Source organism: Hyperolius riggenbachi, chromosome 5, assembly GCF_040937935.1.
Source record: "Hyperolius riggenbachi isolate aHypRig1 chromosome 5, aHypRig1.pri, whole genome shotgun sequence".
NCBI classification, from domain to species: Eukaryota; Metazoa; Chordata; class Amphibia; order Anura; family Hyperoliidae; genus Hyperolius; species Hyperolius riggenbachi.
Genome location: NC_090650.1, coordinates 437639376 through 437654015, shown reverse-complemented (window position 1 = coordinate 437654015; position 14640 = coordinate 437639376). Strand labels below are relative to the sequence as shown.

At 46.4% G+C, this 14640-nt stretch overlaps 1 protein-coding gene across 1 annotated transcript; it reads left to right on the top strand.

Annotated features, from left to right (window-relative positions):
* Nucleotides 1-1483: 1483 nt before the first annotated feature.
* LOC137519480 (E3 ubiquitin-protein ligase TRIM11-like) lies at nt 1484-10672 on the top strand. Its single transcript, XM_068238435.1, has 2 exons — nt 1484-1631; nt 9038-10672. The coding sequence occupies exons 1-2, from the start codon at nt 1484-1486 to the stop codon at nt 10633-10635; spliced, it is 1746 nt and encodes a 581-aa protein (XP_068094536.1). The 3' UTR covers nt 10636-10672.
* Nucleotides 10673-14640: the final 3968 nt, after the last annotated feature.

Below are 14640 nucleotides of genomic sequence, written 5' to 3'. Positions count from 1 at the left end.
AACAACCAATGATTTATATAGGAAAATCCTGACGATTAAAAAGGTTGCCCAAACTTTTGCATCCCACTGTAATTTTTTTTCCGCTTCAGTGGATCTTTAAACACCTTATCTGTCCACTGTTTCTATTATATAACTCCCTCCTGTCCCGGAACCTCCTCTCTGTGTGGCCGGACAAGCTCGTTCGTCTAAATCGTCTTCTTCTGCCAAACGCCTAGTGTAGAAACATCTGAAAGTTTGCTCTTCTGAAAATGACTAGAATTTCCAGACATCCGATGGACAATGAAAAAGTGAAATGTCACAGAAATAGAAGCCTTTGCGGAAAACTTCAAATACGTATAAAAAAAAGTAGCGAAGTGAGCGGCCGTTTGAGAAAGCTCCTCGGTTGTCACCTGTAAAGTGACTTAATGACCCCATCAAACTTCAGAACATAGCCGCTCTGCTGACAGACAGCGACATGAAAGTTACTGCTTTTCTTGTGCGGGATTCTGGGTAGTTGTAGAAAATACTCGTAGTTACATGGTTAGGCTGAGGGAAAAAAAAGACATCTGTCCACCGAGTTGAATCGAGAAGAAAGCGTTTGTGAAGTGTGGCGTCTTTCTATAAATAGCGATCGGGATTTGCGGATTGTTGGGATTAGGGAGGAGAGGGACAGGCCTGTAACGGCTTCCATCTCTCAATCATTTTTTTAATAGCAGACCTTTGTATCAGGTTACCCGTCAGTGGAAGCAGAAAGCGAAGATAAAGAGGAGACCATTTATTGGCTAGCTCAGCAAGCTTTTGATAATATCATCTATGTCTTCTTCAGTTTCCCACCCTGTAAACCTAATGATGAATACATTCTCCTCCACGAAATAATCTGATATTTGTTCCAGTGGTGGGCTGAAATTTCGCAATTCCGCATCGTAATCCTAATGCGAAATTTCAGAGAAAATCGTAATTAATTTCGTATGTAAAAGTAGTATTTCAAAATTTCACGTACCGTATTTTCCGCCGTATAAGACGCTCCGGAATATAAGATGCACCCAGGTTAAGAGGGCTAAAACCAGGGGAAATAAATATATAAAATTAACCTGGTGCATCCATATTCCAGAGGCGTCTTGTACATGTTATCCTCAAATGGTGTCTGCCCATGTGTCCTGTGTGCCCCTTCTCCGTGTGCCCCTTCTCCCCATGTGTCCTGACTACCCCTTCTCCTCATATGTCCTTCTGTGTCTGTCTCCCTATGGGTCCTGTGTGCCCCTTCTCCCCATGTGTCCTGACTACCCCTTCTCCTCATATGTCCTTCTGTGTCCTGTCTCCCGTATGTGTCCGTCTCCCCATGTGTCCTGTCTTCTCATGTTTCAATCTATGCTCTCCCCATGTGATCATTTCTTGCCCCCCGCAATGCGTGCGTCTCCCCCAGTTAACCCCCCGCGTACCTCGCTATCCCCGTTGTATATATTTCCCTCAGTGTCAGCAGCAGCGGCGGTGGCTTACCAGATCCATGCCGCCACGAGGACTGCAGACACCCGGCTACTCCATCTGTTTCTTCTACTTCGTGGCTACTGATGATGCAATCAGTACAAGCCGCGAAGTAGAGGAAACACATGGAGTAGCCGGGTGTCTGCAGTCCTCGCGGCGGCATGGATCTGGTAAGCCACCGCCGCCGCTGCTGCTGACACTGGGGGAAATATATACAACGGGGATAGCGAGGCACGCGGGGGGTTAACCGGGGGAGTGCCGACTTAATAGGAAAGGCCCCCAGTACATGCTATTTCTACAAAATTGCTACATCTGTTAAGCAGAATAGTGGGTATAAGTCACAAAAAGAATTTTCCAAAAAGACCCTGTAGTTTTTGAGAAACTCGATTTCAAAAATGCAAAGAAAAAAAGGTTTTTAAACTGTCATTTTTCTGAGTTTTAAAACCATTTTTACTTGCATTTTTAAAATCGAGTTTCTCAAAAACTACAAGGTCTCTTTGGAAAATTCTTTTTTTGACCTATACATGCGATTCTCCAACATATGTAGCAATTTTGGTGTCAATAGCATGTATGGGGGCTTCGCTATTCACTGCTAAAGTCGGCACGGAATTACGCAAAATTTTATGAGAAATTACGAATGACTACACCGAATCAATTGAATTTGCAAATCGTAATTACGTATAAGCGTAACTGCGAAAATGTATGCGAAATTTAGCGAAATCATTATTTGTTGATTACAATCATCATTAATTTGTTCTTAAAGTGTGCCCGAGGCGACAGGTGACATGATGAGATAAACAAGTGTATGTACGTACAGTACAAAACATATTAATAACCAGGCTGTTTTACTTGTTTTATTATGCTGCCTGAAAGAGTTAATTTCTGGACATGGAAATGACAGCTTCTGTCTTGTCAGGAATACAGTAAACAACACTGATAAGCAAATTACAGCCATAAAAGTTTTCCTGGCAGAATACAACTTCTTAGGGCAGGGAGAGATAAAATACATGAAATATTGACCTTTTTCTAACTCTGGGACTCTTAATAGGCTGCTACTGATTAGAGACAGTAAAACATTCAACCGACTTTGTAAATGTTTAAATATATAAGAAAACCCTTGGATGCTTAAAGTCATTCAGAGTCTGTAATAAAAAAAAGAAACCACATACTTTGCTAAGGAGAGGGAAGACTCTGGGTCCTAATGAGCTTTCCTTCTCCTCTCCTGGTGCCCTCGGTGCAGCGTTGGCTCCCGTGTTTGAATCTCCCACTGCGGGGGACTTCAGAAGTCTTCCAAGAGCCTAGTCCTCCCGAAGACAGGCGGCTCCATACGGCGCACACACAGACTTTCCGAAGACTTTCCGAAGCCTCCTTCGGCAGCAGAGCGAGCAGTATTTGACTGAATTGGTTGAATACTGCTCCCGGGGACAGCGCTGCACCGAGGGCACCGGGAGAGAGGAGAGGGAAGGTTCTATAGGACCCAGAGCCTTCCCTCCCCTTAGGTAAGTATCTGACTGTAACGATCGGTGTAACACAGAGAGGGTCTGATTATTGGTGATCTGCAGTATCACCAAAAATACAGATATATACCTGATTATTGATGATCTGCAGTATCACCGATAATCAGGTATATCACTAACCTCTGGACACCTGAGTGATAAGAGTGTTTGGTGCAACAGTAATACTTTGAGGACCGCACCTGCCAAGCAGGTGATGAGGCAGTAAGAGATACTGCACACAGGGCCGGATTTGTACTTACCAGTGCCCTAGGCCTGCCCGAAAGGCTCTCTAAATACATACAGGGTGCATTTTTCTGTTTTCCTTCTGTCCTGTGCAAGAGTTCAGCTCCACTTTAAAGCATCTGAATGACAATTATTTTTATTTGCTGAAACATCTACGTATCTCTTTTGAATGCTGAATGTACATAATAATAACATATTGGCAGTATACAGCAACAAAGTATGAAGAAGGCTTATTAGCAGAACGATTACTCTTTTTCTTTTAAGCCAATAAATGGTATCATCCTGATTCAAAACTCTCTGCTTTTGCTGATGGCTAAGATGGTAGAATGCTCTAATGCTACAGGAAAGCAGAAGGATGCCAAAACATACACACTAGCATACAGGTAGTAACAGCTCAGGTGACAGTACCAGTTTAGCAATGAAACGGAAGCATACAGCATTTTAATTCCAGGCTGCAGCAGTTCTCATAGATGGTCGGAGCTGACGGACAGAAAATGAGTCAGGAAAGAGTTAACTTAAACAGAGACGTGATCACTGGCTAGGAAGAAAAAAAAGCAATAAATTACGGCTAGATAAGAAAGTGTAATTTACAACTGCTGGGGTCAGTGTCACAGCTGTAAAAAAAGAAGGCAAATAAACTAGCAGAAATGTTTGTGAATGCCTGCATTAGAACTCAGCGGAACTTAGTTTTATCTGCTTTGTAATGTAAATCCCTGGTATTTCTCACATCCACTTGTACTGTATGTCGATCATAATTGGATCATCAGGTGACATTTATGATTAATCCTGATTGTTATAACACATCAGGAAGTGAGAGGTGCAGGGATTGGGGAACTCTAGAATTCAGCTATTAGTGCAGAGCAGGACGCTGGATGGCTGCGCTGCGGGAACAGAGGAGATGATTTACTTTGACATATGACCTCTTCTCTCTCCAAGTCCTGCCGCCCTTCTGATCTTATCTGATTGTATCGCCCTAGGCTGTGGCCTTTGTGGCCTTTGCAGAAATCCGGGCCTGACTGCACAAAGAACAAGTTCCTTCCTATGGTCAGAGAACTCCCAAGGGAGTGACCAGACTGGGAATAGGAAGGACAAGAGTGTGAGTGACACCAAGGGGGGGTGTCACTAACAGATATGTGAACTATCTCTTAACTGGGGAGCAGGGGCGGCGCCAGGGGGGTGCAAGGGGGTGCTCGAGCACCCCCTAGAATCGTCCAAGCACCCCCAAAGCACCCCCTGGAGTGAACTGACTTCAGGCGTCTAAAAGACGCCAAGTCAGTTCACAGCGGCAGCCCGAAGCAGCAGAGCAGGGCTACGGTAAGATGGCCGCCCGGAGCCCTGTTCTGCAGACTTCGAGTCTGCAGTGCATGGCTTCGGGCGGCCATTTTCCCGTAGCCCTGCTCTCTGCATGCAGGCAGGAAGTCTCGTCGTGACGTCGGGAAGGAAGAGGATCATGGGCGCGCGGGCGCTGCGCGCCACAATGAGGTCGGGACTCGGGACAGGAGGTCGGGAAAGAAGGTCTTCTGGCTGTAGGTGAGTAAATGGGTTTTTCGTTTCTTTTTCAGGTGATGCTGATTGTGCATATTGGGGTCATATCTGCTACGGATTGTGCATATTGGGGTCATATCTGCTACGGATTGTGCATATTGGGGTCATATCTGCTACGGATTGTGCATATTGGGGTCATATCTGCTACGGATTGTGCATATTGGGGTCATATCTGCTACGGATTGTGCATATTGGGGTCATATCTGCTACGGATTGTGCATATTGGGGTCATATCTGCTACGGATTGTGCATATTGGGGTCATATCTGCTACGGATTGTGCATATTGGGGTCATTTCTGCTACCGATTGTGCATATTTGGGTCATTTCTGCTACCGATTGTGCATATTGCGGTCATTTCTGCTACCGATTGTGCATATTGGGGTCATTTCTGCTACCGATTGTGCATATTGGGGTCATTTCTGCTACCGATTGTGCATATTGGGGTCATTTCTGCTACCGATTGTGCATATTGGGGTCATTTCTGCTACCGATTGTGCATATTGGGGTCATTTCTGCTACCGATTGTGCATATTGGGGTCATATCTGCTACCGATTGTGCATATTGGGGTCATATCTGCTACCGATTGTGCATATTGGGGCCATATCTGCTACCGATTGTGCATATTGGGGCCATATCTGCTACAGATTGTGCATATTGGGGCCATATCTGCTACCGATTGTGCATATTGGGGTCATATCTGCTACCGATTGTGCATATTGGGGTCATATCTGCTACCGATTGTGCATATTGGGGTCATATCTGCTACCGATTGTGCATATTGGAGCCATATCTGATAACGATTGTGCATATTGGGGTCATTGGACGTTTTTTGTTAAAATCTGCTCACATTACGTGTATTTTCTTGAGAAAACCTGCACAATTATGTGAATTTTCTGGGAAAAGGGTCACCAAAACTTGGGCCCTCTGTCTTTGCGTTGCACTTTTAAAGGGAACCCGAGGTGAGAATAATATTGAGGCTGCCATATTTATCTCCCTTTAAGCAATACCAGTTGCCTGGCTGCCGTGCTGGTCCTCTGCCTCTTATTCTTTCAACCATAGACCCTGAACAAGCATGCAGCAGGTCAGGGGTTTCTGACAATATTGTCAGAACTGACAAGATTAGCTGCATGGCTTGTTTCTGGTGTAATTCAGTTCACTACTACAGCCAAATAGATCAGCAGGGCTGCCAGGCAACTAGTATTGTTTAAAAGGAAATAAATATGGCAGCCACCATATCACTCTCACCCTGGGTTCACTTTAAATTACAGTTAGCCCCGCCCTCATCCAGTCATGACCACGCCCATTTTTTCGCCGCGGCGCGCTTCGCGCGCCGCAGGTTGTAGCAACACCCATTTTTTGTCAGCTCCCCCGGAAATTGGTCCAGCACCTGCATAGCACCCCCTAAAAAAATTTCCTGGAGCCGCCACTGCTGGGGAGATAGCTCTCGAGGTCGGGCAAGCCAGGTCGTCAACACACAGACAGATAAGGTACACAGACAGGAGACTGATTTGGTAATCCTAAAACACGCAGGGTTTGGCAACAGAGTATCAGATATAGCGAAGTACCAAATCAGTGATCAGAAGAGTGGTCAGGAAAGCAGAAGGTCATAACAGATAATAAACAATGCCTAGTCTTGGGTGTGAGTTCCGTGATCATCAACACCCTGGAACTAGTCTGAAGTATAACAGAATGATAGTACAAGTCCTAGTCTTGGGTGTGAGCTCCTTGATCATCAACACCCTGGAACTAGTCTGAGATATAACAGAGATGATATACAGTATTCCTAGTCTGGGGTGTGAGGTCCGTGATCATCAACACCCTGGAACTGGTCTAGAGAATAACACAGATTCTGACAAAAAGGTCTGAGTGCTTCCACGTAGTGATCGCAACGGCAGACAACCAGAGAATGACCAGCACCCAGTATATATAGTACAGCACTCTCCAGCGCCTCCCCTAAGTGCTGGACCAATGGGAACTGGTTGGATTGTCAGCTGACCAGCTTGGTCAGCTGACTCTCTTCTGGCTGTCATAAAAGTTCTGCCTCTCAACGCGCGCGCGCGTCCTTCTGAACCTGTGTGGACTATCAGTCCCAGCCACACCAGCCATGTGTTGTGTACCACCCACCCCGCTGGACGCAGAAGCAGCCGCACCACAATCAGAGCATGCGGCGGTTTGTCCGCGTTCGGCCATACTGACAGATGTAGGCCTATGCGTGCAAACCGCCGCTTTGGACGCGGAATCAGTAGTCTTGTTCTCAGGACATGCGGCGGTTTCTCCGCGTTCGGCCATACTAGCAGATGTAGGCCTATGCGTGCAAACTGCCGCGTTAGATGCGGAATCAGCCGCCTTGCTCTGAGCACCCGCGGCGGCTTTTCCGCGTTTTCTCACAGTCCCCCTTTGTGTTCTTTGATGACCCCCCTTAGTTTCTTCCTGATGTCCCCCTCCGTGTCCCATGTGCTCCTGCATGCATTTAATTAGTGATAGCTGCTGTCACTCACCTCATTGCTGGAGCCTGTGGTGATGAGCTGCTCCACTCCTTTCCCTCTAGTGCTGGCACTTTCTGGTCACGTCATTATAGACACAACCACTGCCAGAGGGAAGCAGTGAGAGAGACAAGTGGCGGCCTCCAAGGATGAGGTATGTGATTCCCGCAGCTGCCGCCGCTACTAGTATTCACAGAGGAGGAGTGGAGCAGGACACCGAGGACAGGAGGGGGCCCAGCAGCTTTCTCCCCCATTTTGGGGGGAAAAAAGTGCGTCTTATAGTCCAAAAAATACAGAAAACGTAATTATCCCTTTCTGCCAGGCCACAATTTCCCTACTCGGCAGACAACGTCTCATTTTTGCAATAAAATTTGTGTCCGTGTGCAAACTATCAGCATCCAGAGCATGCAAAAATTTGCATACAAATGCAAATTTTAATATGAAAAAAAAAGCATGTGGAAAAAAACAGAACCCTGACTTAGGGAGACAGCGTTCCCACTTCAGAAATTTTTTGTCCGTTCTCCACTCATCGCAAAACTGAGAGTGAATGGCTCCTATTTTACGAATAGGAGATATTCACACTTGTCAGTCTGCAACGGATCCGTGGGATAAGCGGCCGCACCTCTGTGCACTGAGCGATAATCCTGGACAGGCGGATGCGTTCACCATATACTGTAGCTTAAAGGGGAACTGAAGTAAGAGGTATACAGAGGCTGCCATGTTTATTTCCTTTTAATCAATACCAGTTGCCTGGCAGCCCTGCTGATCCTCTGCCTCTAATACTATTAGCAATAGCCCCTGAACAAGCATGCAGCAGAACAGGTGTTTCAGACTTTAAAGTCAGATCTGACAAGAATAGCTGCATGCTTGTTTCTGGTGTTATTCAGACACTACTGCAGAGAAATAGACCAGCCGGGCTGCCAGGCAACTGGCATTGATTAAAAGGAAATAAATATGGCTCTGTATACCTCTTACTTCAGTTCCCCTTTAAGGGGGATAACCAGGGCTGGATTTACCATAAGGCACTGTAGGCATGTGCCTACAGGCACCTGGAGGTAGAAAGGCGTCTCACTGCACTCCACTAGTGCCCCTCCCTCCCCCTTATCTATGCAGTCCTAAGCAGAGTGTAAATGAGAGGTTGCTTACCGAGCTCTCAGCATTCCATTGACTAGATGTCCCTTCAGTTGGGGGTTCCTCTAGTCACCTAATACTTGGGGGCACCTCTAGCTACTTAATACTGAGGGTACTGGCTACCTAATGCTAAGGGGCACCTGTAGCTACCTATGACAGGCAAGGGAAGTAAGGGAGGAGTGACACCTGGGCCAGCCAGCACACTTGCGGTGCGGTTCGGTGCGTGCTTGTAGGTTCATGGAGGGATGAAGTGTGATGTAAATCCGGGCCTGGGGGTAAAACATAAGTCCCGGGCTCTAGCCAACCACAGTGAAGCATCAGAGCAGACACTACACTGTCTGTACACATTGGCCGCACATGGCTCAGTTACAGATGGAAACTGAGCCTTAGATCTGCTGGACAAGTCTGACTTGTCTATACCATTTTCAACTATTTTTCCCTGGATAAATCAGGCTCGTCCTTACCACCGGGGAAGCTATAAAGCCCCCTCCTTAAGTAAGATGAGCCCCGAGTGTTAGACAGCTGCCTGTGTTACTGCTAAGTTGAGGTAAATGGGGTATATGTAATGTGACTGGCACATGTGTGGGAGTGAGAGAGATCTAATATTTTAGTGTTGACCTCACCCCTCCCCCAGGGAGATAATAAGTAACTGGTTCTTCTGGATTCTGAGAAACAGAGACTTTTAGTTTGTTTCCTCTCCTGCTACTAGCGATGGCGTCTGCTGATCTGAGCGAGGAGCTCGAGTGTTCCCTCTGCCTGGACATTTATACAGATCCTGTAAGCCTGAGATGTGGCCACAACTTCTGCCGGGTCTGTATTGATCGTGTGCTGGACTCACAGGAGGGGTCTGCAGGATATTCCTGTCCTGAATGTAGAGAGGAGTACAAGGAGCGGCCTGCATTACACAGGAACATTGCTCTGAGGAACATAGCAGAGCGTTTCCTGACTACTCAGCCAGATCAGGAGGAGGCCGGAGTCCGTTGTACTTACTGTATCCATTCTCCTGTACCGGCTGTTATGGCCTGTCTGCACTGTGACGCTTCTCTGTGTGATAATCACCTGAGAGTCCACAGCAAGGCACCAAAACACGTCTTATGTGCCCCCACCACCTCCCCGGAGACCAAGAAATGCTCCGTCCATAAGAAAATACTGAAGTATTACTGCACTGAGGATGCTGCCTGTGTCTGTGTGTCCTGCAGACTGGATGAAGAACATCGGGGACACCAGGTGGAGACACTACAGGAGGCCACTAAGAAGAAGAAGAAGAAGCTGAGAAATGATCTGCAGAAACTGATGGCAGAGACAGCGGAGGCTGAGAAAAGAGTCCAGAGTCTGGAGGAACGCAGGAGAAAAGCACAAGAAAAAGCAGATGGTGAGAAAGAGAGAGTCACTGCCCTGTTTAGAGACCTCAGGAGACGGCTGGAGGAGCTGGAGAAGAGAGTCCTGAGTGATATCATGAGGCAGGTACAATGCAATGATGACATCATCAGACAGCTGGAGATAAAGAAGGCCGAGCTGTCCAGGAAGATGCGTCACATTGAGGAGCTGTGTCACATGACTGATCCACTGACTGTCTTACAGGAATCACACACAGGTGACTTGTGTGACACGGAGGACAGACATGATAAGCAGCTCCATGATGGAGGGGATCTGGATGTGGCCGGCATCTCACGCACATTACACACAGGACTGGCTGATATCCTGTCTGGGGTAACCGGAGGGATCTATATCCATGTACGGCCTGCAGACATATTACTGGATGTAAACACAGCTAGTAATGATCTACGTGTATCAGGTGACAAGAAAATGGCATTCAGGTCACACAGAAGCCAGATCCGCCTAGAAACATCAGAGAGATTTCAGGATTGGCCCCAAGTGTTGAGCAGCCGGAGTTTGTCCTCAGGGCGACATTACTGGGAAGTGGATGTTGGAGGATCAATATGGTGGAGAGTCGGGATGTGTTACCCCAGTATAGACAGGGAAGGAGATCAGTCACTGATTGGAGGGAATAACAAGTCCTGGGGTTTGTGCAGGTTGGGTAATCAGTACTCAGTGAAACATAACAGGAAAGAGATCCAGTTACCTGATGGGATCCCCAGTGATAGAGTCAGGATATGTCTGGATTATGAGGCTGGGCAGATCTCCTTTCATGCCCTGTGTGACCCCATCAGACACCTCCACACCTTCACTGCCACCTTCACTGAGCCCCTCCATGCTGGGTTAGGTGTAGGGGGAGGTTGTATAAAGATATCTGGGGGGAATCAGGGGAAGTGAGAGATCTGCCCACTGGTGACATCACAGGGAGAGAATTGTGATTACCTCATTGTCCAGCCAATCCTTACTAGCCGTCTGTGATTTCCAGGGACAATTTCTGTTTCCTGTCCTGAATAATTATATCCTGAATTCCTTATTTATTGTCACATGATTATACTTGTATTTGTTTATCTGTCACTGATAATATTCTCTATACTCTGTACTGTGACATGAGGCAGATTATTTCTATAGCTTTTCCTTATATGCAGGATTCATATTAAAAATGTTATAATTACTGAAAGGAAGCATTAAGTATCACAATATTTACTGATTGTATCCTGCAGGGGGCGCTTTAGATACTTCATTAGATTTATACAGCATTGTTTATCAGGTGTAGTTCTGTAACAAGGTTTCAACCGGACTGCAGGCTGACTAACACAGGAGGGACACAACCCTCTAGAGCAGGCTTTCTCAACCAGGATTCCTTAAGTACTCTGCAGGGGTTTCTTGGCATTTCGCAGTATAATAAAGCACACTATAATAGGTGGTACAGTATAATGAGTGGCAGTGTACTAGGAGGAAGTGAAATAAACAGCCATACCAGCCAGACCTTTTAAAGGCCACGCCTCCTGCAAAATAAATGCAGGGGTTCCTTGAGATCCAAAAGTTATTTGCAGGGTTCCTCCAGGGTAGATAGGTTGAGAAAGGCTGCTCTATATGGATAGGTACCCATGTGTAAGAATGCAATTGCAAATACAAATTAAGTAAGCAATGTCTATCTACTACGGTGTCCTGAATATGACCCAAGCCTTGGCTGCAGTCAACCTAAGTAGATAGCAGGAGGAGTATATATATATATATACTAGCTGATTGCCCGGCGTTGCCCAGGTATGTATTTGGCAGGTGTCGGCTCCACCCACTTTTTCTAACCCTAACAATTACTCAATGACCAAGTTTGTGAGCTTTGTGGTCTTTGGCATCAATAGTTTGCAATGAAATGAAAAAATCTGATTGACTGTTTGTGGCTCCACCCCCTTTTCTGAATTTGAACCCCAGTCACCCAATGACCAACTGTACCAGGTTTGAGGCCTGTGCCATTAACAGTGCAAGAATGGTAGCAATTAAATATTCCCTTGAGAAGCAATAGGTGAAGCTTTAAGAGAATCTGTATTGTTAAAATCGCACAAAAGTAAACATACCAGTGCGTTAGGGGACATCTCCTATTACCCTCTGTCACAATTTCGCCGCTCCACGCCGCATTAAAAGTGGTTAAAAACAGTTTTTAAAAGTTTGTTTATAAACAAACAAAATGGCCACCAAAACAGGAAGTAGGTTGATGTACAGTATGTCCACACATAGAAAATACATCCATACACAAGCAGGCTGTATACAGCCTTCCTTTTGAATCTCAAGAGATCATTTGTGTGTTTCTTTCCCCCTGTTCTCATGCACTGAAGTTTCAGGCTGCTCTTTTCTTCCTGCAAACAGCTTTGCCCTTGTCTGAATGTCCTCAGTATGTGAAAGCCCAGCCAGCTCAGAGGACGATTTATCCAGCTTGTAAAAGATAAGAGAGAAGAGAGAAGCTGTCCTAATCTAAATAATACACAGGCAGTGTGCATAGAGGGGCCTGGAAGGGGGAGTTCATAGCAGAACCACAACACTGAAGAACTTGGCAGTCTTCCAGACACAGGCTGACAAGTCTGACAAGAGAGAGATAAGTTGATTTATTACAGAGATGGTGATAGTAGAACGTGCTGTAGTAAGCCAGAACACATTAGAATAGCTTTTGGAACTTGTAGGATGATAAAAAACAGGATGCAATTTTTGTTACGGAGTCTCTTTATACACTTTTGTAGGCTCCACCCACTTTTCTGAATATTAATCCCATTCACTGAGTGACCAACTGTGAAAAGTTTAAGAACCCTCCCATTCCCAGTGAAATTTGTATTTGTCTCCACCCACTGATGACCCGGCGTTGCCCGGGTATGTATTTGACTGGTGTTGGTTCCGCCCACTTCTTCTAACCCTAATGCACAAACACTCAATGACCAAGTTTGTGAGCTTTGGGGTCTTTAGCATCAATAATTTGTATATTCCCATAGAAATTAAACAAATCAGATTGGCTGTTTGTGGCTCTGCCCCTCTCCAGCATTTGAACCCCAGTCACCCAATGACCAACTGTAGCAGGTTTGAGACATCTGCTATTACCAGTGTAAAAATGGCAGCAATTTAAATATTCCCCTTGAAAATCAACAGGTGAATTTTGATTGGCTATTATGGGCTCCACCCACTTCCCTGAATATTAATCTCAGTCACCCAGTGACCATCTGGGCAAAGTTTGGGAACCCTGCCATTAACAGTGTAAGAAGGCCTGCAGTCTACATTTTCCCAGTGAAATTTGGTTTTGGCTCCGCCTACTTTTTGTAACCTGGACACAAAGTCACTCAATGACCAAGTTTGTGAGCTTTGGGGTCCTTGGCATCAACCATTTGTATTTTCCCAAGTAGTGAAACGGTTGTGGCCCTGTCCCCTTTACTGAATTTGAACACCAATGACTAACTGTAGCAGGTTTGAGGCTTGTGCCATTAACAGTGCAAGAATGGCAGCAATTTTAATATTCCCCTTGAAAATCAACAGGTGATTTTGATTGGCTTTTTTAGGCTCCACCCACTTTTCTGAATATTAATCTGTAATGGAGTGCGGAGATTCCACCGCATGGTCTGACAGCGAGGCGGCTGGTGCCGCGTTCAGACCGGCGGTTTCTCCGCAGCAACGTGCGCTTGGGTTGTCTGAGCCTAGTAGTGCACACAGATGGAGAGCTACGTGCGCACGCACTAACAGGCAAGCCCTTCATGCCAATAGGAGTGGGATTGAAACGGAGTCCAGAGACACCGCCGCGCGGTCTGACAATGAGGCGGCTGGTGCCGCGTTCAGACCGGCGGTTTCTCCGCAACAACATGCGCCTGGTTTGTCTGAACCTAGTAGTGCACACAGATGGAGAGCTGCGCGCGCGCGCTAACAGGCAAGCCTTTTATGCCAATAGGAGAAGGATCAGCTGATCTGGACGATCAGCTGATCCCAGAACAGCGGGTGATTGGCTGACTGGGACTGGGTGGTGCTGAGGAGCACCTTGCTATATATACTTCCTCCCTGTCAGTTGCCAGTTGTCTGCCGTTGCGAATGCTTATGTGTTAGCACTCAGACCTTAGTCAGATCCTCCAGTATGGTGGAACCAGGTGGACCTGGGAATCCACACTTAGCCAGAATACTGTGTTATTGTTGTGTTATACTTAAGACTAGTTCCAGGGTGTTGAGACCACGGACCTCACACCCAAGACTAGGGATACTGTATCATCGTTGTGTATATCTTAGACCAGTCCCTGGGTGTTGAGACCACGGACCTCACACTCTAGACTAGGCATCTGTTTGATATCTGTTATGACCTATTGCTCTCCTGACCTTCCTTCTGCTCTCTGATTCGGTACCTAGGCCTATCTGATTACTTGTTGCCAACCCTGCCTGTCCCGGGTTACCGAATCAGCCTTCTGTCTCTGTACCTAATCTGCTCGTGTGTTGCCGACCCGGCCTGGCCGACCTTTCTAACTGATACCCCCTCCTGGGGTGTTCAGTAGCTGCAGAGACTCCCTATCTCCCAAAGGGACCTCTCTGCAATCCAGTCAGGGACTCCATCTCAAAGGAGTCCTTTGACTGCAGTAGAGTCTGATTCCCAACAGTCAGGGAATCACTGGCTCATATACTGTCGCACCAAAACACTTACACTTGTCAGATGTCCAGAGGTTAATTATACTTGTATTATTGGTGATTCTGCAGATCATTAATAATCGGGTATATATCTGTATTCTTGGTGATACTGCAGATCACCAATAATCAGATTCTCTCTGTGTGTTGACACCGATCTTTACAGAACGGCAGACCAGAAAAACAAAATGGACGCACTTAACAGCCATCTTGATACACTCACCACCTCGGTGGAGAATTTCATCAGAGTGCTGGATGGTCAGCAGG

What these genes read in the sequence shown, in the direction of transcription:
- LOC137519480 (XM_068238435.1), top strand. Translation starts at nt 1,484, where the DNA reads ATGCCGCCACGAGGACTGCAGACACCCGGCTACTCCATCTGTTTCTTC. An exon ending in CTCGCGGCGGCATGGATCTG is followed by an intron (nt 1,632 to 9,037) that starts GTAAGCCACCGC and finishes TCTGAGAAACAG; the next exon opens with AGACTTTTAGTTTGTTTCCT.